The sequence below is a fragment of the Phytophthora cinnamomi genome, assembly GCF_018691715.1.
Source record: "Phytophthora cinnamomi strain GKB4 chromosome Unknown Contig0, whole genome shotgun sequence".
Lineage (NCBI taxonomy): Eukaryota > Oomycota > Peronosporomycetes > Peronosporales > Peronosporaceae > Phytophthora > Phytophthora cinnamomi.
The window spans coordinates 2,618,245-2,641,756 of NW_027150933.1; the positions used below are offsets into that span (position 1 = coordinate 2,618,245).

The 23,512-nt window shown below is 52.1% G+C and overlaps 4 protein-coding genes across 4 annotated transcripts; 2 read left to right on the forward strand and 2 right to left on the reverse strand.

Annotated features, from left to right (window-relative positions):
- Positions 1–3,302: 3,302 nt before the first annotated feature.
- Positions 3,303–4,925, forward strand: IUM83_02045 (putative glucosylceramidase; the record flags this gene model as incomplete). Its single annotated transcript, XM_067925941.1, has 1 exon — positions 3,303–4,925. The coding sequence occupies one exon, from the start codon at positions 3,303–3,305 to the stop codon at positions 4,923–4,925; it is 1,623 nt and encodes a 540-aa protein (XP_067800945.1).
- A 335-nt stretch (positions 4,926–5,260) lies between these two features.
- On the reverse strand, positions 5,261–6,001 carry IUM83_02046 (NPP1-like protein; the record flags this gene model as incomplete). Its single annotated transcript, XM_067925942.1, has 1 exon — positions 5,261–6,001. One exon carries the CDS (start codon positions 5,999–6,001, stop codon positions 5,261–5,263), a length of 741 nt encoding a protein of 246 aa, XP_067800946.1.
- A 2,801-nt stretch (positions 6,002–8,802) lies between these two features.
- On the reverse strand, positions 8,803–9,552 carry IUM83_02047 (necrosis inducing-like protein NPP1 type; the record flags this gene model as incomplete). Its single annotated transcript, XM_067925943.1, has 1 exon — positions 8,803–9,552. One exon carries the CDS (start codon positions 9,550–9,552, stop codon positions 8,803–8,805), a length of 750 nt encoding a protein of 249 aa, XP_067800947.1.
- Positions 9,553–15,038: 5,486 nt separating this feature from the next.
- IUM83_02048 (NAD-dependent malic enzyme) lies at positions 15,039–17,068 on the forward strand (the record flags this gene model as incomplete). Its single annotated transcript, XM_067925944.1, has 4 exons — positions 15,039–15,291; positions 15,367–15,543; positions 15,635–16,904; positions 17,059–17,068. 4 exons carry the CDS (start codon positions 15,039–15,041, stop codon positions 17,066–17,068), a joined length of 1,710 nt encoding a protein of 569 aa, XP_067800952.1.
- Between the last annotated feature and the right edge of the window lie 6,444 nt (positions 17,069–23,512).

Sequence of the window (23,512 nt, forward strand, 5' to 3'; positions counted from 1 at the left end):
TCCTTCACTACCATCACCTTCACTAATGTCGCCCGCATTAATAACGGTTTCCTGCTCAACACTAATCGCCTGTGACGAAGTACAACCGGGGGAGCCCATCGTAGCATACGACGACTGGATCTCTACTTTGGAATAGTGCTTACTGAACTCCCTGATCAGACTTCGCTGGCTACTACGGTTCGACTTGTCCTGGGGAAAGTCTTCTAACGTTTCACAGCAAGCCAACAACTCCTTAGAGCTGCAGTCATCTTCCTAGACCATGTAATAACGAGCCACATTGGCTTCGTAAGGTTTTGACCAGTCCTGGAGCGTAGAAGTCTTAACACCGAAATTATCTGCAGTTTTTTGTAGAGTACGGCGAGTGTTAGCTTTTCACGGCTTGACCACCTCGATTCTCCCTCTCTTGGCACGATGGGTACAGCCATTGGACTCTAAAAGCGCAAGTGGGGCCGGGGGGTTGAGAGTCACTCAAATCGTACAGAATCAGGACAAATTGCTGGTTCTAACGAGTTATTCTCGGCCAAGAGCATTATTGCATGCACTTGAATGTAAAGTTACGGTACGCTCTTTGCATTTTATCGTAATCGCGAGTCTTGCTTGACCCTTGAGAGTTTCGTGACCCCCCATTTATATGGATCTTTGTATGTCAAACGATGTATTGTTACGGTACTACTTACTGAATCAAGTACCGCAAACATGCGTATGCGAGTTATTATTGACTCAAGTACCCTGATGTGGTTGTATGTACCAGGGGTGACGTGATAGCACCGTAACTAACCTGACCTCCATTCAATTTCAGCCCTTGAGTTATCACCGCATATCTCGCCTCCAGCATCACGCAGCATGGAAAGTGAGTTCTGGGTCTACTGTTGGAAACACGGAAACGCTGGGGCCAGCCCATATGTATGGTTGTGTAAGGGCATGGTCACATGCGCTCAACAAGAAAGATATGAACGGTTCCTTCGTAGTCTCCTAGGAGAAGTGATGTGCGCGAAGTATTGGCTTGATTGCTTCAGCGCAGACTAATCGCCTCTTGTATTGAGAGAGTAATCGCAGCCTCGAGAGTAATTGGGTACTCTCGGAAGAGATAGGTTTTCACATACCCATATTTTATCCCCTTTGTGAACGTGACGGCCTTGGTAGCATCGTCAATCGGGTTGGCCACGATGTTCGAGTCGAAGAACCGTGCTCACTGCGCGTAATCATGGACATCCTGCTCACCTTGCTGCAAGTCGAGGAATTCCACCCACGACCAAATTCATTTCGCGGGGGCTCAAACTCTTGTCTTAGATCCTCCTTGAACGTCTCATACGTGCTGAAGTACGTAGGATTAGAGAGGTGGCGTCCGTCCGCCAAGACACGACAAGGCGAACGCAACTTTCGATGACGGGTCGACGCTAGACGAGAAGTTATGACTGTGCCAAGTTCGACAAGTCATCGGAGGATAGGTTCGCCATCTTTTCCCACACGCCTTGCTACTAGCTGCATTATGGACGGACGCTCAGTTTCAACGACTGAGGACGCGGCAGCGTTCCCGACGACACCATCACGGAGGAATCAGCGTCACGCTGTTTCTTCATGATGAACCCCGGAGCAACACCACGTCGCTCTGTCGGTGATAGTGTACGCAGTATCGCAGGTATAGGCGCCTCCCCAATGACTATTGACAGTCGTTGGAGGGCTTCCCACTGTGTATGCCACAGGTGGGGGCAGTCAGCGCGTGCGACATGCGTTGCAGTCGTAGTGAAACTTTCCACGGGTACCGCCGTGCTCATGGAGTTCTCAGCAGCTCCGCGTTCGTAGTCCGACCGTTGGCTAAAAACAGGGTAGGGCTGTTTTTCGAAGCAGGCATTTCAATCTCCTGTCAGTGGCGACCACATGATGAGATGTGGTCCACACCTCATCTTGAACAGTGGGAAACAAGCATGGCGGTATCAGGAAAGCAGAAGAGGCGCTCTTGGACCCAGAGGAGAACCAATTTCTTCAGTACTATTTAGCGCGCAACAATGCGTCGTTAAGAACCGAGAACGCCACCTTGACTTCTCTGTAGCTAGGTAGCGATAGCCTGTACTAACCACAAGTCGTCGTCGTCACCACCGTCCACAGAGAGTTTGCAAAATGGTACTCCCTGGAGAATTTATATATATCTTTAATAAAACAGGTTAGTATTTATGATGAGGCGGTCGGATTTGCGGCTGTCAACATTTGCTGGTTTGTATCCAGCCCGTTTAACACGGCCGATAATAGCTGCATTAGACTTTTTGAAGTCGAACACGCCCTAATGAAGGTCACTCAAAGCCTCAACGAGAAACCCTGCTGAACAACCAAATGCTCTATTTAAAAATAGAGCGTTTGGTGATTAAAATCCCTGATAGGCCTTACAACGTGTGAAGCGCATCGTTGAAGCGTTTGCAGTAAGGAGGACATGCCCATGAACCGGAGGCTTGCGCCCTTCTGGATGCAGGGGCATTATCCCATTGTGTCCATTCCTGTCTAGAGGGATTCTTTGTTGCAAGTGTACCATATATATGGTACGTTCGTGGTTACCACTATAATGGTACACTTACTACAAAACTTTCGGTAATTGAGTTTCCAGCGGGGAATCTGCAGGCCTGCCAGGAGGACTCGCCGCCGGTGTTTCTCTTTTGCGGAGGAATTGGGTGTGTACGCGTACCGCACGTATATCAAGTTTACACACGAACAGCAAGGCGCAATGCGGTGTACCATCATCACGCTCGGTTGCTTTCGTCAATCTGACCCTCTGTCACTTCACGCCTAAATTCAAGGGTGACCGACTGCCTCTTCAAGTTGTTACACACCCCACCCCATCGCTATCAGAATCGATTGTTGAACGCCATTCCGTTCATGCCTCACCGAGCTACACGAACCGTTTCTGAGCTTCGTCGCCCGATCAGATCGGCGCTGCAGCTGGACACGTACCCACGTTGAGTGGGTTATCAAGCCCCGATCAGATTAAGTTAATCGATCCTCGCGGTGATCGACAGTTGTCTGCCGCGGGAGCACCATTTGCCGTTCGAAACTGGGCATGTCGTACATCTCGATATGCCACGCAGACGCAGACAAAAAGCGTCACTATCCACATCCTGGCCATCCTACGCACCAAAAAGACCAGACAACGATGAATCCGCCACCGCCAGTACCTGCGGGCCGCAGACTGCGGCGGACGGCGTTACGCCCTTCTGGAGGCGCCGCCGGGTCGTGGTGACCTGAAACATCGCATGCGACTCACTTCCGAACGCGGCGAGTGACTCTCAAGTCAACTTTCACCTTCGACCGACACCATGCTGGCTCCGTTCATGCTGAGCGTGCTGGTCGGCGTGCTGCTTGCCGCGCCCGAAGCTTCCGCTGCCTGCAGCAACTGGTCCACTCGCTACCAAAAGAACTTGGAGGGCGTCTGTGTCTGCACCGCTACCCAGTGCGACACGGTCTCCAATGACTACACGAGCCTCATCCCCGGACAGGTCGGCGTCTACACCTCGTCCAAGGGCGGCGACCGCTTCGCCTACAAGGTGGTGAACGTCGATCAGACGGCTGCGAGCAACCCCACGTACACCATCGACGTGTCGACCCAGTACCAGACCATGATCGGCTTCGGTGGTTCCTTCACGGACGCTGCGGCCATCAACGTGTACAAGCTGTCAGCGACGCTGCAGCAAATGGTGCTAGACCAGTACTACTCGGACAAGGGCCTGCAGTACTCGTTGGGCCGCGTGACCATCGGCTCCACGGACTTCTCGACGAGCATCTACTCGTACAACGACAACGACGGTGACCTAGCCCAGGCCAAGTTCTCCATCGATGTGGACCGGAAGTCCAACAAAATTGACCTCATCCAGCGCGCGCTCAGGACTTCCTCGCGTGACATCAAGCTGTTCGCGTCGTCGTGGGCGCCTCCGGCGTGGATGACGACCAAAAACACCACGATCAACTGCTCCCTCAAGGGTAACCCGGGTGAAGAGTACTGGCGGTCGCTGGCACTCTACTACTCCAAGTTCTTCGACGAGTACCAGAAGGAAGGCATCGACTTCTGGGCCATGACTGTGCAGAACGAGCCGACCAAGTCCATTCTGCAGACGTCCGAGTGGCAGTCGCTCCGTATGACCGCCGAGCAGCAGCGCGACTTCGTCAAGCTCGACCTGGGCCCCACGATGGCCCAGAACCACCCCAAGCTCAAGATCATCGCCGGGGACGACCAGAAGTCGGGCATTCTGGACGAGCTGGCCCCGTTCCAGGACACGGACGCGCTCAAGTACGTCAGCGGCCTCGGCGTGCACTGGTACCGCAACCTCGACTTCTTCTTCTTCAGCCTGGGCGGTGACTTCGACAAGCTGCTGACCTTCCACAACAAGTTCCCGGACGTCTTCATGCTGGCCACGGAGGCTTGTGAAGGATACCTGCCGAGCTTCCTGGGCACGGGCTCGGGTGTCTCGCTCACGGACGCCGACAAGAGCTGGTCGCGCGCCGAGAACTACGGCCACGACATCATCGAAGACATCAACAACTACGTGGGCGGATGGACCGACTGGAACCTGGTCCTGGACACTGCCGGTGGCCCCAACTGGGCCAAGAACTATGTGGACGCGCCGATCCTCGTGGACGAAGTCAGCGGCGCCGAGTTCTACAAGCAACCCATGTTCTACATCATGGGCCACTTCTCCAAGTTCGTGCCGGCGGGTTCACGGCGCATCGAGTTCCCCAAGTCCAAGACGCTCAGCAACTTCCACCGCACCGCGTTCGTCACGCCCGACAACCACGTCGTCATGCAGTTCTTGAACCGCGACAGCTCGTCGGTCACCGTGAGCGTCAAGCAGACGGACGCCAAGACCTTCACGCTGACGCTCCCCGGCCACTCGATGCAGACGGTGATCCTGCCTGCGTCCGACGCCACCAAGATCCAGGTGTAGGCTGCAATAAATCTTCCTTGTCGACGGAGATACCTATCAGTAAAAGACAAAAGTGTTTTCCATCCACATGAATATCGTTATCGTTTTCTTGTGAATGCTGCAATACTGCTAGCATCATTTAATCTTACCGAATCCAACGACCGTGTAGCGTAGTGCAAACCTTGACAGGAAGGGATTCCACCACAGCCCAAGTTACACAGAGTAGGATACAGTAAAAAGAAGCTTCAAACAGCAAACTAACGAACTCTGTAAAATCACAAGCACGTGGTTGTATATTATCGTCTTGACACGGTACGCCAAATACTGCTTTGGTGTGGGGTGTGTTTATATCCGACCTACCACGGGTACGCCTTGTTCAGGACGCTCATGAAGACGCTATCCTTGAGGGGCATCTCGAACTTGCTGAAGAAGTACCTGACATCGAAGGCGTCGCCGTTCAGCGCGTCACGCGCGGGCACGGGGAGCTGTCCCCACGTGATCAGGTCCTGGAACTCGCCCGAGTCCTTCGTGAGCTCAAGAGCGGCCTTGTTGCCCAGCACGCTGTAGTGAGACTCGAGCTTCACGCTCGTTCCATCCATGTACTTAAGCAGCACAGGAGTCTGCTTTCCGTAGCCAACACCGGCGGACATGGAGATGCCGAGGAAGGTCGAGTTGTCGGGCGAAGGAGAGTCCGTCCAGATGATGGCGTACTCCCAGAAATGGCGGTGGCCCGACACTCCCTGTCGGCCCTTGGGGAAGTACCAGGTGAACATGGTGGCCCACTTGTTCTTGAACCAGTCCGAGCGGGCGTACACCTGGGAGCCCAGGCGAGAGCCCTCGCAGTCGCCATCAGGGGATCCAGACCATTCCAGTCCACCGCTAACGGATCCGTTGGCCTGCACGGCTGGGTACGGGTGGCATCCGTACGAGATGCGGAGCTGCGGCTTGTACTTGACAGCGAGCTTCTGTGCGTCCGTGACGGGCGTGGGCTGCGCGATCGGCTGCACTTGGTCGTGGTTGATTCTGCTGATGCCGTTACCAGCGCTGGCCGTGGCGAGCGAAACAACTGCGGCGAGGAGGAAGGCGCGAAGATTCATCTTGGTGCGGAGATTTCGACTACGGAAACGCAAGCAGTGCGCAGAAGGCGTTCAATTGAGGAGTGAGCTGGAGACTGAGCGCACATGGACCCTATGTACGAGTTGAATCCTCGCGTGGATGGTCTCCATCCTTTCGAGCAGCAAACTTCATCTACGGGTGCGTCAGTCGGATGTAACATGGCTCATGGCCCGGGAAATCGGCAGTGTCACCACCTCCAGGTTCATGAGTTGGGGAGTCTGCTCCTGTGCTAATGGAGTCACAGGATCTGGTCGGTCTGGTTACTCCGACAAAGCAGCGTACATTTGCCGTCTTGGGGATCCAAAGAAGTAGGAAAAAGGACAAATTGCTGCGATTATTGAGCTGCATGGATGTCAAATCCTTACCATGAGATCATGGTACAGTGCCTGTATCCCTGGTCGACATTCGAGCTGCATCCCAACTTTCCTTGCCGTGCTTTTAGACATGAACCATGTCATCTGTGGGCGTAAGATGCCGTCCCAGCCGATCGGAAACGAAGGAGCGATATGACTAGAGATTTGTAGTGGGCATACCACTCCGTCTCAAAATTGATGTCCCTTTGTTGTAGAACACATGCGCGTTTTGTCAATATTTCGTCTTTTGCAGCGCGGTTTGGCAAATACGACGCGGCGCGTTCTCACGGTTTGAACCGTGTGCTTATTTACTCAGCACGGTTAGTTTTGACAGCAGAGTGACGAAATGAATGGCCACGGAGGTGATTTCAGAGCTGGAACAGGGCGGAAGATCGCAGATGTCGCCCTTCCTCCTCAAACCAAGGGTCCAGCTCCGCCCATTCTCCTACTTTCCCAGTCCAATGGAGGGTCAAGCACGCCGCGAAGGCGGGAGCTCACTTTGACGAGCTCATTGATGCCGTTACAGCAGCGTACTGGGAGCTGCCGCCATCGACAATAATGCCGCGTTCTTAAGCCTGCAGGGGTCGATGGACTTGTGCATTCAGGATACAGGAGGCAACATGTTCAAGCCTCACTGAAGCTTCAGCGGGAGGGAAGACTGCCTCTGAGCCTTCAGTGCTCCCCCAAAACAGCCGTAATTGTGTCGCAGAATTACAGGGAGCAGACTACTCACCATAGTTAAATCAAATACAGTTTGAGGACATCATTTTTGAGACAAAAAAAAGAGTGGATAGGACATCAATTTTGAGACGGAGTAGTACTTTCGGGTGCTCGCACGTTGACACTAGCACTCTGGGAGGTCGCTGTGACAGTATCCTAGCATTGTAAGTAGTGTTAGCTGTAGCAGTGGAGCACGACATAGCCTCATAAGCGATATTGAGCGTGAAGTGATCGCCAACGTAGATCTCAGTGGTAAGTCAGCAGTATCCCTATGATTTGCTATAGAACGATCAGTGAATGGGAGCCTCAGTCGACAGCTACTCGTACTTTAAAATCTACGCCTCAGTCCGACACCCCCGTTCGCGTCCGAGTGCACTTAATAGATTGCTTGTAGGATCGCGGGTAACCGTCGTGTTCTGCACGAGCTAACGCGTCTAACTAACTGCCGAAAGTATGCCCACTACCGCATAACAGAACTCGTAGTTCGCAGATATATCATAGTTCGCACCTCGGACTGACCAATCACAAATCGGCGCCATTATAAATAATTCCTTAAGTTTTACCTATAACGGAAGATTATAAATCATATTGCTTCAAAACCAGTTAATTACAGCGGGATCTCCGCCAATTCGGCTTCATAATTGGATTTCGCGCCAAGCCACCACCTCACTTCACAGCCCCCAGCCACCAAACGTGCCCGCTAGCATGCATTGTACCAGAAGAAAGCGCACCACGGGCAATAGCTCAAAACCTAAACAAGTGAACCTAATTTTTGAGTGGTCTTTTTCTTGCAGGCGCGATCATACGATTTCGATGCGACTGGAGTGCGAATTATGAGTTCTGTTATGCGGTACAACTCTCTAGTCATATCGCCTTGTACGGGGTTTCGGTTAATATTGGATTTTGTATTGGGATGGGGGTGGTCCTAATTTGTGTCGACCTTGCACAAACAGTTCTTGTATACGAGCCACCCGTTAAAGTGCAAAAACGCGAGTGTTAGCGCATAGCAGGTCTTTCTCAGAGTCTTTCACAACTACCACTGTCGAACCCCCACCTCAAAATGATAAAGATTGATTGAGTTATAAGGGAGCACAGGGGTGGTCCTATAGTTTTGACGCGCACTGTATATCGCCGGGTATATGTGTACGGTGCCATTTCCTCGAGCAATACAGTAACTATGGATAATATATGCAGTGCAAGTACCTACCCGAACGGGTTTCATAATTACTGAAAACTACGTTGTTGCAAAAGCGATGCCGTCCTTTTCGTTTGGAAGTGCCGTTAGTGGTACGAACTACTAGCAAAACTGGATAACTTTATATCGTCGTTTTGAGCGAGGCTGACTTCGAATCCAAACGGGCCTGGTCGAAGACTGTTGTGCCGCTGAGAGCGCCACTCGCTGCTGCTGGAAGTTGTCAACATGATGAGTCTTTGGGTTTCATCTTCCTTTAGGAAGACCTTGCTAGCTGTTCCAGAAAATCGAACTTGCTGCGAAAACTACGTGTATCCGAAGCCTTCCAAAACTAGAGACTAAAAACAAGGTGAAAACCCTGTTGACAACTCACCCATGGAAGACTCACTAGAACATAACTGTTTTGTCCTTACTTAGTACAGATAAGTAATTCTTTTGGCGGCTAAGGTAGAACATTGTTTGCAACCACTGCATTATTCTGAGCTACTCCGTTGTGGTTATCTACCGCGACATAAATCTAAAACGGGTAGGCCTTCTCAAGTTTATCAGTGAAGACGTCGTCCAACATCGGCATCACAACCTTCCGGAAAGACCAGTCCACGTCAAAGTCAGCATCAGTCAGCGCAGTTCGCGCTTCATCAGTAAGCTGCTCCCATGTGATGAGATCCTGCGTTTCTCCCGTCTTCGTTGTGGTTTGGATACCCATCTTGCTGCCCCAAAAGCTGTAGTACGACTCGAACTTGACCGTCACTCCGTCAACAACATACTTGGACTTTGGCGGGGTCGCTTTCCCGTAGCCGACACCCGCAGACATGGAGACGCCCTTGATAGTCGAGTTGTCAGGCTTGTCACTGTCAGTCCACACAATGGCGTACGACCAATAGTGGCGGTGGCCCGATCGATACTGGGAGACGTACTGTCGGCCCTTGGGGAAGTACCAGGCGTACATGATGGCCCACTTGTCCTTGTACCAGTCCGAGCGCGAGTACACCTGAGACCCCAAGGCTGATCCCTTGCAGTCACCGTCCGCCCATCCAGTCCACTTCAAGCCGGCGTTAACCGAGCCGTTGGCCTGCACTGCAGGGTACGGGTGACATCCGTAGGAGATGCGGAGCTGCGGCTTGAACTTGACGGCAGTCTTCTCGGCATCGGTGGTGGGCTCGGGCTGGGCGAACGGCTGCACTTGGTCGTGGTCGATCATGTTGACGTCGGCCTTGACGGCGGCGAGCGACACGATTGCAGCGAGGAGGAAGGCGCGGAGGTTCATTTCGGACCGTGAACTTCGAGCGTTCTCTGGGTGAGGAGGCCAACTGGGAAATGAGACCTCCACCTACCATTAGCACAGGCGTTCAGGAACAGAAAAAAAGATGAGCTTGGAAGCCAGATAAGTTGCCTTAGCTCTACACCATTTCCCAGTCAAGTTGACAAATTTCCCAGCCAGGCTGCAAAATGGCCTGTTCTAATTCAAGGTTGTGTGGCGACACACAAATTTTAGTCCTAGGCTACAGAAAGTGGCGATTTGTAATTATCCCACCAATTTGCAAAACTCATCAGATGCATGACTGCCCTGTGATATTGCATACATACTGCAGACATGCAAACTGGTACAGGTACACCATTTCCCAGTCAACTCGCAAGTTTTACACACCAAGGTGCAAATGACTGGTCCACGCAAGTTTTATTTTAAGGCTACGCTTTCTGGTGATTTCAAGAAAGAGCCACATTTTCCATAATTTGCAAAACCATTCGGTGTACATTTCAGGCAACTTGCAAAACCGTGCCACAGCATCTTGGAATTCCACTGTCTAATAAAACGCATGGTTCTAACAGACAGGTGTCAGTTAGAAGGTTAGGTACTTCCTCACCTTGGTGTAAGGTACACCAATGGCTACATTTGATGTGGGCACCACGATGAGTTCTCCACCTCCCTCCCCCAAGAATCCAATTGGTAGATAGACGCGGCTTTCAACCAATCAGAGACGTGGATGTCTGCCAACCAGCCGTTGGCGAGCCCCTGTCATAGATGATGATACATTTAAGAAGAAGATCAATTTAGAAACAATACACTTCGCATTTTAACCTAAAACCGCTAGTTAGTGTCTTTATTTGATGTAAATATACTCGTGGATTCGAGTATATTGAATTCAAGTTAAAACAAACCTTACGCTTCCTCATACACGTTCGCGTACGTGTAAGCCATAGTAATAAGCCAAGTATGCCCTCTACACCTGATAGCACTTTGTAGTCCGTTCAACGGCCGACTACTTCAGAGGTGTACAAACGATGAGCTGAGAACCCCATGAGCACGGGGGTACTCGTGGAACGCCTCATTACGCATGCAACACATGTATCATGCATTGACTGCCCCCACCTGTCGGGTCCAGAGCGGGAAGCTCTCCAACGACTGTCAACAGTCATTGGAGAGGCGGCAATAGCTGCGATACCTCGGACGCTACCACCGACAGAGCAGCATGGTGTTCCTCCAATGTTCATAATGAAGAGACCGCGTAATGTTGCGTTCTCACGTCTCGTGGGGCTTCTTCTTCTCACTATCGCTGAAGCAATCAAGCCAAAACTTCGCGCGCATCACGCTACCTATGAGACTATGAATGGACCGTTCATATCTTTCTTGTCGGGCGCATGTGCCCATGTCTTACACAACCATACATACGCGCTGTCCCCAGCGTTTTCGTGTTTCCAACAGTAGACCCAGAACTCACTTTCCATGCTGCGTGAAGCTGGAGGCGAGATATGCGGTGATAACTCAAGGACTGAAATTGAATGGAGGTCAGGTTAGTTACGGTGCTGTCACGTCACCCCTGGTACATACAACCACATCAGGGTACTTGAGTCAATAATAACTCGCATACGCATGTTTGCGGTACTTGATTCATTAAGTAGTACCGTAACAATACATCGTTTGACATACAAAGATCCATATAAATGGGGGGTCACGAAAGACTCAAGGGTCAAGCAAGACTCACGATTACGATAAAATGCAAAGAGCGTACCGTAACTATACATTCAAGTGCATGCAATAATGCTCTTGGTCGAGAATAACTCGTTAGAACCATCAATTTGACCTGATACTGTACGATTTGAGTGACTCTCGACCCCCAGCTCCACTTACGCTTTTAGAGTCCAATGGCTGTACCCATCGTACCAAGAGAGGGAGAATCGAGGTGGTCAAGCCGTGAAAAGCTAACACTCGTCGGACTCTACAAAAAACTGCAGATAATCTCGGTGTTAAGACGTCTACGCTACAGGACTGGCCAAAACCTTACGAAGCCAATGTGGTTCGTTATTACATGGTCTAGGAAGATGACTGCAGCTCTAAGGAGTTGTTGGCTTGCTGTGAAACGTTACAAGACTTTCCCCAGGACAAGTCGAACCGTAGTAGCCCGCGAAGTCTGATCAGGGAGTTCAGTAAGCACTATTCCAAAGTAGAGATCCAGTCGTCGTATGCTACGATGGGCTCCCCTGTACTTCGTCACAGGCGATTAGTGTTGAGCAGGAAACCGTTATTAATGCGGGCGACACTAGTGAAGGTGATGGTAGTGAAGGAAGAGCTGGTAGAGGGCGGAGATGTAGGGGTGAGAGTATTGGTGGTGGCAGTGAAATAACTATGGCGGCGGAAGTACAAGGGGAGGGCGGAGCATTGGTAGTGATGAGCATTGCAGTGGAGGCGGTGATTATAATTGTGGTGACGAAGGTGTAAGTGGATGACGCAGCAGTAGTAGGTTTGGTTCCTGTCACGCGGGAGAACCATCAGCGCTTCAACGTTATTGAGAATACTCTTCAACCGGGCTCCACGCGGCTGTACCATTGTCGCGAAACCCGGGATGTTTCGAAGAAGGTAAGTTGATTAATGAGAAAAATAAAAGCGGATGAAAGACCTGAACTAGCTAGTCTCCTTCAGCTCTTGTGTTGTCGTTCAGGTCGTGCCTTCATGCAGTGGTGGGCGCGTGCCAGCGCCCACTGTTTGTTCGAGCTGCGTGCCTTGAGCCAAGTGGAATTCAGAGCGTGCGCTTACAGAGCGCTTACTGGCCGGCGGCATCACTCCGTTGTTGCCGTTGGCCAGTCTCGATGTTTATGCTGCACCAACACCGAGAGCTTGACCGCGATATGACGACAACCATGTAAATAGGTTTTGGGTGGGCACGATTCTTGGAAACTTTCTAGGTGTTAACGCGGGGTTTGGAGCAAACGGGTACACGCCAAGCAGATGAATTAATGGCATAACGACAGCTCCATTTCTCCCTTTTGGAGGGGGTATTCGTACATTGTTTCGCAAAACACCTCGCGAAAGGTTAAATAAGTATTTTTTCATAACTACAAATATTCGTATTTTCAAAATAGCAAAATATAGCTGTTTCGCGGAGTGGTTGAGGTTGAGTAGTTTACGCATTTGGTCCTGGACTTTTCCCAGCAAAGAGCTGTTATCCACCGCAAACTTCTGAGAGGCGAGGTTCAGTCAGGATGCAGCACAACCGTCGAGCGGAACAGCCAAATAACTGACCAGCTTCGCGTCGACGGCACAATTGTCGCCTACAAGGTAGATCACGTCCTCAGTTTTTGCGGTCATAAAAATTTAAGGATCGCTTCCAAAACATTGACGTGCTGACCGAGGTGTGGTCTTTAACATCGTCGTCAACCAAAGGCGACAAAGCGAGGAGCACCTAATCAGCACGATCGTCGTGTTGAAAACCTGCGAAAACGGCGAGATAATGCTCCGAGTGGAAAGTCCACTCACCGGACATCATTCCAAATTTGATGGGGAGGGCCAGACCAATGTCGTTTTCGACTTGACGCACAGTCAAACCGGCGTTCTTCAGTAGCGTTTCCGTGGAAATGTTGTCGCATCAGTATATTTGGACACGAACGGGTATTCGCGCCACGAAAACAGCAAGTTGCATGCTGTAGCCCAGTTCAACCAGCACAACACTGAAGCTGATCAGCGGGTCGGTGCTGGTACCGCTGACCATCATCGCAGCCACGAAGTTGGGGTGTCGCTTGGCGATGTTGTCGAACAAGTTGCTGTAGCCAGTCTTGGGTGCTTGGTTACATACTACTGGCAACGAAAGTACGCCATCTGTTTATCTTGAGCGTCGGCAATGACCTTGTAGAAGCAGTTGCAGACTCGACACATGCTGCAGTGTTTGTTTGCTGTCATTTGGATCCGAAAGTAGGCTTAAAAGGCATCAGTAAGTTCGCGAACACGCTAACATCTAACTATGAAGAAGCCACGACAAACACTCCTGTGGAAACTCGATTACCGAAAGTTAATAATGTACCATTCTAATGGTACCCAACAAACATACCATACATATGGTACACTTCCATCAACTAGACAGGAATGGGTACAATGGGAAAATGTCCATGCATCCAAAAGTGCGCAAGTTTCCGGTCGTAAGGGCCGTTCTTAACGGAGCGGTAGGCTGGGTGTGCGGTGTGCGTAGAGAGTACCACTCTGCGCGTCGTCGTTAAGAATGACGGAGTGTAGGGCGGTAGGCCGCTGTACCAGACTGTACCTGTGTTCGAGAAATTGTCGCATTCACAAAACGCCCCGAACCAGATACTACGTATGTTCCCTCAGCTAGTCGATTCGGACGACGAGGAATGGAGCAGTTCGTCCAGTGATGAAGAGATGAATGACATTGCCGTGTGTGTCGCTGCAGCGACGCAGGCGCTTGCCCTTAGAGAAGATTATTCAAAGGAGCTCGCGCTGGGCTAGGCAATGGTGCGCAGCAACTCTCGAGGGCGATCCATTTGGATGGGGAGTCAGAATCTGGGCAGCCTATCACTGACAGCGCCCCCCCCCCCTCCCCCCTCGTGGTGTGTGTGCGTAGGGAGCCTACCGATCCGTGATCGAAAATTCCCTTGAGGTAGTCCCGACTGCTGCACAGAGCCGGTGCGCAGCCTACCTGGCCTCAACCGCACACCCGCTCCGTTAAGAACGGCCCTAAGGGCCTTATGCATGCCTTGTGCAGGCCTTCACGCCTATTTTGGATTCTAATCATCACACCCTCTATTTAAAAATAGAGCGTTTGCTTGTTTCGCAGGGCTTCTTTTTGAGTGACCTTCATTAATATTGTCCGTGATCACTCAACTGGTTGCAGCTCGAATCAACCAACGCACACAACATTTCTCTCTAGTGGCAGTCTTGGCAATAGCTCGGCTGGCTGCATCAGTGCTAACAGCTCGGAGTTAAGCGCCTCCAAGTTGTTACCTGCAAGGCCGAGTCTCAAGGTCTGCACGGCACTCTCGTAAAGGTTCACTACCCCTAGCGAGCGAGTTGCCCCCCCTTCGTGCCACGAATCGTGGTGCTGCGACAACAAAACCTTGTGTCGGAGAATGACGCACAAATGCTGCTGGCCAGTTGAGAACGGGCCCTAGTACCGCGCATTACTTTGTAGCATTGGGATAATACTGAATATTAGTATTCGAGCGCCTTCCGCCCTGCTGTCAGCAAGCTACCAAGGCTCGAAGCCATGCAGTGAGGCCCTGTAATGCACCCCCGTTTCATCACCACGCAGTTACCACTGGAGACCACGACGAGAAAACGACCTCGTATCGCAGACGCAGAGCAGGCGCCGTCAGCACCAAAGCTGAAGTTCGACTAGCCCATTTAGCAATTTGCGTTCAAGCAGACAAGTTGCAAGCCCAAGACTTGAATCACCAATGGCTCCGCTACAAAAGTCTGGTAGTCACCACTCTGCCGCCCCTCAAGAGCCTTCTACGCCCAACAGACCCATGCAGTTGACGGTCAGTCACAAGCTGGAGGAAGAGGCCACGGAGAGCAGCGAGGAAGACGAGGAGGTAGATAACGACGCCATGCGTGGCGGTGAGGCCGAGAGCTCCGAGGACGATTCTATGGATTCGTATCTCAAGACGCTCAAGAAGTATAGGGCGCCGGTCAAGACGGGGCTCAGAGGGATCAACGTCATCCACGATCCGCTTTACAACAAGGGCACGGGTTTCCCCCGTGTGGAGCGCGACCGCCTCGGTAATTCGACGATAAACGCGTCACGTGCTTCCGCTAATTGGAATCTAAATGTATTGAGTGTTTCATGGTTGCTAGGTCTTCGTGGGTTAGTGCCGCCCCGTCGTCTGACAGCTGAGGCGCAGCTAGACAAAATGTACGCCATCTTTTCCAAAGAGGAGGACCCACTCAGGAAGAGCCGATTCCTCACAGACCTTCACGACCGAAACGAGACGCTGTACTTCCGTCTCGTGATCAAGCACATGAAAGAAATGGGTAAGCCCATTAACTGTCTGTCCCTCGCAATGCAATAATATGTGGAGAACCCGCCTAACCTCTCTGATCTGCGGTATTTGTCTCCTACCAGCCCCCATCGTGTACACGCCGACGGTGGGTCTGGTGTGTCAGAAGTTCGGATACCTGTTCCGCCGTCCTCGAGGCATGTTCTTCAGCACACACGACCGCGGCCAGTTCGGCGCCATGGTGCACAACTGGCCCTGCGACGACGTCGAGGTGATCGTGGTCACGGACGGCAGCCGCATCCTGGGTCTGGGCGACCTGGGCGCGAACGGCATGGGCATACCCATCGGCAAGCTGGCGCTGTACACGGCTGCGGGCGGCATCGACCCGCGCAAGGTGCTCCCGGTGATGCTGGACACGGGCACCAACAACCAGAAGCTGCTGGAGGACCCGTACTACCTGGGCGTGCAGCACCCGCGTGTCACCGGCCAGGCCTTCTGGTCCATGGTGGACGAGTTCATGGGCGCCGTGCGCTCTCGCTGGCCGAAGGTGCTGGTACAGTTCGAGGACTTTTCGAGCGACCACGCCGCGGACGTGCTGAACGCGTACCGACTGAAGCACTTATGCTTCAACGACGACATCCAGGGCACGGGCGCCACGGTGCTGGCCGGCGTGCTGTGCGCGTGCGACCGGGTGCAGATCCCGCTCAAGGACCAGCGCATCGTCATTCTCGGCGCCGGCAGTGCCGGTCTGGGCGTGGCGGCTACGCTCCTTCAGGGCATGGTGCGCGAGGGCATGACAGCCGAGGAGGCTCGCGATCGTTTCTACCTGCTGGACCAGTTCGGGCTCATGGGCGACGGCCGCAAGGGGCTCAACTCGGCGCAGCAGTTCTTCTCGCGCAGAGGCGACCTCGTAGACAAGACGCAGCTTCTGGACGTGATCAAGCACGTGAAGCCCACGCTGCTCATGGGTCTCAGCGGTGCCGCCGGAGCTTTCACACAGGAGGCGGTGGAGGAGATGGCCCAGCACACGGAGCACCCGATCGTGTTCCCGCTGTCGAACCCCACGTCCGTGGCCGAGTGCACGGCGCAACAGGCCTACGAGTGGACCAAGGCCAAGTGCGTGTTCGCGAGCGGCAGTCCGTTCCCGCCCGTCGTGTACGAAGGTGCGGAGTATCACATCAGCCAGTGCAACAACATGTTCGTCTTCCCGGGCGTGGGCCTGGCGGCGTCGGTCATCCAGGCGACGCGCGTGACGGACGGCATGCTGTACTCGGCGGCCAAGGCACTGTCGCAGTGCCTGAGCGCGGAGGAGATCGCGAACGGCCAGGTGTTCCCGTCGGTGGAGAATATCCGCGATGTCTCGCTGAAGGTGGCCACGGCCGTGTGCGAGGCTGCGTTCGAGGAGGGCGTGGCCGGTTTCCTGCCGACGATCTGCCACGAGGCGACGCTGGAGAACTACGTTGCATCCAAGATGTATTACCCTTCGTACCACACACTGGTAGAGTAGGCATATAATACAATGCAAGACGATCCGAAAAATTGTTTACAGTACTGACTGACAATCAGTGACTGTATTTGCAAAACCGATGGCCACAAGATGGGATACTTTTTTTTTAGTGGTTTGAGCAGTACAGTACCAGCACCAATGTACCGAATGGAGTTTTGTTTTGAAATATTCGGCTACTTGGGTCGCTGGTCTCGTTCCCGGGTCCGAAAAGGTGAGTTCGGAGCAAGGATACTAGCCGTTCAATGAACTCTTAGGCGTTGAGGTATTCGCTGCGAAAGCAAGATGTGCGAGCGTGCAGAATAGCCCAACCGCAAAGAACTGGTAAAGCAGCATACGTTCTCGACGCTTGCAGCTACTGCGAGGTACTCGACTACTTGAAGTCGAAAAATGAGGACGAGTGCTGTGTGTATTCTAGAATTGTGCCTCAGCGTAGTGCAGATACGGATTTACATTGATAGCGTTAGGATTGTACAAGCGCATCTAGACAACGCGACTGTTTATACTGTATTCGGATTCGTCAAGGAGGCACTTTCCAATCATAAGTTATGATTGTCTAAAGATAAAAAATGGAATATCACTGTCAAATTCTTTTATCTTTAGACAAGTGGTATTTATTAAATCATATTAAAATACATGTACTGCAGGCTCAACATTATTTCGAGGTGCTGGGGGAACGATTTTGAGCATCGGTCTCCGATACGAACAGCGTCATAGTTCAAGAAATGTTTAGGGTGAAGATCTTGGTACTAAACAGCGCCAGTATCCACAGATGGTTACACTGCAGCAGTGTCACTGCAATAAGAAGTGGCTCTTTTCCGCGAACAGTAAATGTTGTAGCTGGTGCTACACTGTGCTTCTCATCGGGGGTAGTGCCCCAACGACAAGCACAGCGGAAACAGTGCAACAGACGACGGTCGTTGCCAACCGACGAAGGAGTTAGTAACTTCTCTAGCGAAAGGACGTAGAGCAACAGGGTTTAGCGAGGCTAACAGCTCTAGTATATTCACTTCTACATTTCGATCGAGAGCGACAAACAACAGTATATTAGTGCCAGATCAATTCATTACATTTCTCAATTTTCGGAAGAATTTATTTTGGTTCGTATACCGACCTGATCTTGTTCACGATCAGGAATGCGGATCAGGCATGTGAACTGATCGATTTGACGGTGAAGCAAGTGTGTATTGGGGAAGTTGCTGCATTATAGGAACGTGCTAGTATCTACCGAACAATATCTATAGTGTGACAGTGGTGCTTGAACCAGTGGCGGTGTCGGAGGGAGTCACCTCCTCAGCCATCTCCTCGTCGGTAGGAATGTGGATGGCTCCAGGAAGCTGGATTACTTCGCTAGCAACTCGTCGGGAACGGCCACGACCACGAGGAACGTTAGCAAAACGACGCACATACTCGTGTGAGATCGTCTTAATCACAGTGACGAATGTCGCCACAGAGGGATGAGGCGCTGGGAATCTACTACTTAACTCGCGGTTAAATCGCTCGAGCGGAATGTTAGTCCTCGCGATTAGTTCGTTGTCCAGCCCAAACACATTCCAGACATCAATGGAGTACTGTTCAAGCCATGTGCGCTCAAAATACAGAACTCTCCCCATTTTCCTACAGAATGGGCCACCCCAGCTATAGTGCATCGCCGCTTGATATCACGCCTTACCCACTTAATGCCCCGATCAACTTGATCCTGCTGAATCACAGTCAGTGCGTCTAACACACCCTGCGTCATGGCAATGAGGCACTTCTCCTCTGGTATAGCGTACCGCTTCATTGCCCGACGAAGGCAGGGTGCACCCAACCCAGAAGACGCGTAGGCTTAGTCGAGTCGTCACGGTTTGGTGTAATACAGTGAAATTGAAAGAAAAAACGTCACAGCGCCTCGTCGAGCTCTAGTGAGAGCGACGGGATCTCGATAGAGCCGTGTACGTTGCCCGAATAACGATGGTTTCTTGCATGGTGCACGCGTCGTATCACTTGCTGCTCCGACAGGCCACACGCGACATCAGGAGTGTCCGCTGAGTAGTAGCGGCGCTGATGCTCCTCCCAGACACGACGCACAGGCCATGCAACATGCTCAATCACAAAGAGGTCAGTTTGGGCCTTCATTTCAGCTTCTACATTGGCGCCGGAACTAGCTACGACTGTCTCGCTGCACGTATGCGCCCGGACGCACGAGTAGCCCATTGATGCAATCGTAAACTCCATGTTGCCACAGCAGCTCGCTCGATACTTAGAACACCGACAAACTATCTTCCGCGAAGAAGCCCAAGCGCGAGTGTGCTTGTACCCCTTCAAGAAACACGTCGTACGCTCAGCACGTCTCGGGGCGTTGCTGCCCGTGAGATCAGCTGGCCGGACCGCTTGCCCGTCGCAATCATACGGCACTTCTGCTACGTTCTTAGCTCGAGGAGTACCCTCGCCATCCAGCACCACGACCCCCGCGCGCTCGTCCTTCTCGATTGCTCTAGCGCATTCCACCATGTCACGTGAACCCTTTGACGCAACTTCCCGACTGATTCAGCACCCAACACTGCCTGCCCTAAGCCACTCTCCATCCCTAGTTTCCCGATCCCACACCCGATCATTGGTGCGACATCCGTCGGATCATAAAACCGATCAGTTCCGTATACGACCCATTTGGGAGGTAACCCAATTTTCCCTCCTCCCAATGCAGCTCCCACTACTCCCAGCAATGCAACTACTACAATGGGTTCTGCTAGTGGTTTTCATCACGCTTCAATCAAGCACCGACGTGGCCTCGTCCGAACGACTACCATCCGCGTCGACGAAACTTGCTTCCGCGTATCCCAACCGAGTTCTTACTAACAAATCCACCGGTGATGAGAGACGAAATTTTCGGGGCAAGGACGACGAAGTTCCCATGGGCGATCCGGCGTATGAAAATGAGCTTGGACTCGTAAGCATCTTGAACCGATTGAGCGCTGCTCTCGCCGGAAAGGAATTGTACGACGAAGTTGCACAGCGTACATCAAGCTGTACGAGAGTGGACACACATCCGCCTGTTTGCGAGCCAAGACCATGGGGATGAAAATCAATCTTCTCGAGGAATACCACACGTACTTTGTACAAGCGTGTTCAGGAAATGGGCTTAATACCATGGAGTAGGTGTTCCAAAAGATGCAGTTATGCAGAGAAAGCATTAATAACCGTCTAGAATGCGGTACAGACAGTGTGTTTTCTTACGTGCAGTATGCTACGAAGAGGAACAACTTCAGACATTCTTGGATCCCTTTATGATCACCGAGAACGTGGGTTTTGATCCTGAATCTCGACTCGAGTCAACTGACTTCGCCGGGACCTGGAAATTAGATACAGTAGACATGTTGGAGGCTCGGATAAGCTGATAACGTTCTATAAATACAAAATACCTGTCGAAGCTTGCGTCGCCTTACAGTCTAATCATCCGCACCATGATCAATACCTGTCACGTGGGAGTTGTAGTAGTAACAGGAGAATTGTCAACTGAGTATATTTTCGCTGTTGGTTAGACTGTCTTGCTCTTCCTTGATCTCCTAGTAAGTTCTTGTGGTTTCCTTGCTTCCTAACCCCTTCAACTTCAACGTCAACCTACTGCAATCTACATCTACACATGTACTTGGCTTGGTTCAGCATGTACTCGGCTCAGCTCAGCCGATGAGATATAAAATACAAGTCCTGCTCCACATCCGTGCTGGTGAACAGCCGTTCGTAAAGGTCACGCGCTCGCATGCATACATCGTATGCGGCAGCCTCCCAGTCTCCTCCACGCTGTTGTTTGCAAGGACGCACCCAGTGGATACTAACCGTCTCAATGTAGCGATCCTTGTCAAGTGTCAGGGTACCATGTTCTTGCAGGGCCACGACTTAATAGGAACCGTTAAACAATGGGACCATCTTGCTCTGCACGCCAGCGTCGCGGCGGAGCAATACCAGGTCACCGGGTCAGTAGTCCCACTGTACTCGCCCTCGATTCTCTCGTTCATTGTGCGATCGGACTTGCTGCACCTTGCGGAGGTGTTCAGCTTCCCAGTCCGTCTCGTGTGCTAAGTCGACGAACATATCGCGGCCAAACGCGAGCTGAGCCGGCGATTCTTTCAGCATTGAGTGATTCGCGGCTCATGACGCAAAGGTAGTGTTGTGGAGAAAAATCTCCCACTTTTCAGTGGTCCTGACAGTCTTTGTTCGCATCTTCTCACCGATGACACTGTGTACTCTCTCAATAACCGCATTTGCCTGCGGATTACGTGTAGGCGTAGGCACCGACTCGATTCCGTAACTCTCCAGCAATTCTGCAAAGGCACGCTAAAATTCACGCCCGCCATCATGGATACACCATACAGGTCTCAGGTAGCGACACAGCCAATGGCGATCGACCAGGAAAGCAGTCTCGGCGCTGTCGGGGTTGACCAGAGGCAGCAACTCCATCAGTCTGGTGGACGTGTCAATAATGGAGAGTGCCCTGAATTTTTGCGGTCGGTATGGCCCGATAGAGTCGACAGCTATCTCGAACCGCGGCCAGACTTCCACAGTCTTCGGCGGCAGTTTGCCGTTGCGCACGGTAGGATGCTTCGCCTTCAGGCGCTCCATGCACCTATCGACTAACTCCTTCACGTCCTTTTCCATTCCACCCCAGTGAAAGACTTGCACGATCGTGTCCTTCATGGTCGCAGCTCCAGGGTGAATGAGCCACTTATGGTACGTTTTGAGTAGAGACTCACGGATGCTTTTTGGCACGAGCACCTTCTTCGTCTGTGGATGCACAAGTACTTGTACACCACCGATTTCCGGTTTTTCTACTGGCTACAAGCCACTTGTGATTTTAACAGATAGGTTATCTGTTAAAGGTTTTAGATACTTCCTCACCTTGGTGTAAGTCACACCAATGGATACATTGAAGTGGGCCACCACAATGAGTGGTCCACACCTACCCAAAGATCCTATTGGTAGAAAGCAGCATCTTTCTACCAATTAGAGACGTGCATATTGGCGGAGCTCTGACAGCCAGCCCTGCCAACCCCTTACATAGATGATAAACAGTTTTAGCAGATTTAGGAGGAAGATCAATTCACAAACAATACAGTTCTCATTTTACCTTAAACTACCTATTTGGTGTTTTATTTGATTTATATTATACTTGTGGACTCAAGTATAATTAATTCAAATTATTAATAAACTCCTACGCTTCCTCATACACGTAGCGCGACGTGTAAGCTAAAGTAGTGAGTCAAGTTAGACCCACTACACCTGGTAGCACTTTGTAGTCCGTCCAACGACCGACTGCTTGACGTTCGTACGAGGTGTACGAACGCGGAGCCGAGAACCACATGAGCACGGAGGTGCCCATGGAGAGCTCCAATACGCCTGCAACTCATGTTGCACGCGCGGACTGCCCCCACCTGTCGGATCCAGAGTGGGAAGCCCTCCAACGACTGTCAACAGTCAGCGGCGATAGCTACGATGCTACGTACGCTATCGCCGACTGAGCAACATGGTGTTGCTCTGGGATTCATCGTGAAGGAGCAGCGTGATGCTGCTTCCTCAGTGACGGGATGACACCACGTGCTCAATCATTGAAATTGAGCGTAAGCGATTACGTGGGAAGAGAGGGCGAGCCTCTCCTCCGATGGCTTGTCGAGTTCGACACAGCCATAGCGGCTCGACGCATCGTCGACCCGCAGTCGAAGGTCGCGTTCGCCATGTCCTGTCTTGGCGGACGCGCAAGGAGTTGGGCGTATGGACGCCGACTCTCCGATCCTCGTGCTTCAGCACGTACGGAGTATTCAAAGAGGAGCTCAGACAAGCGTTTGAGCCCCCGCAAAACGAGTTCCGGTCGAGGGCGGAGTTCCTCGACCTTCAGCAGGGTAAGCATGACGTCCATGCTTACGCACACGATATTTGGTATCAAATATCGTGACTAACCCGATTGACGAGGCGACCAAGGTCGTCACGTTCATGAAAGGGCTTAGAGATGGGCCTGTGAAGACCTATCTCTTCCGAGAGTACCCGAGTACTCTCGAAGCTGCGATTACTCTTGCCATGCAAGAAGAGTTTAGCCTGCGGCAGGCTAAACTGCACGTGAACGTGCCGAGGTCGCAACCGCGCCCGGTAGCGAGGACGGGAGGTCCGGAACCAATGGACCTCTCGAACGCAACAACTGCTGGTTACCAGCAGCAGGGAGGTAACGTGCGATACTTCCGTTGCGGAAGGATCGGTCACTTTGTCAGAGAGTGCACAGCTCCCATGCCCCCTGGAGGTGGCCGTCGTGGCGATGCTAGGCATCGCCGCGGACCAACAAAAAACGCGAACATCCAGGCAGGCGCGGGGCGCCCTACTGGTAATGCAGTCGCGCGTGCCGACATCGGGCACGCGACACTGAGGACTGCAGCCCCCAGTGAGACCAGCTCTCACTGCATGAAACAAGATGACAGGCCAAACCTAGTCGTCTTGAAGGTTTACTCGAAGAGAGCGAGTGACTCTCTTCGAGCTC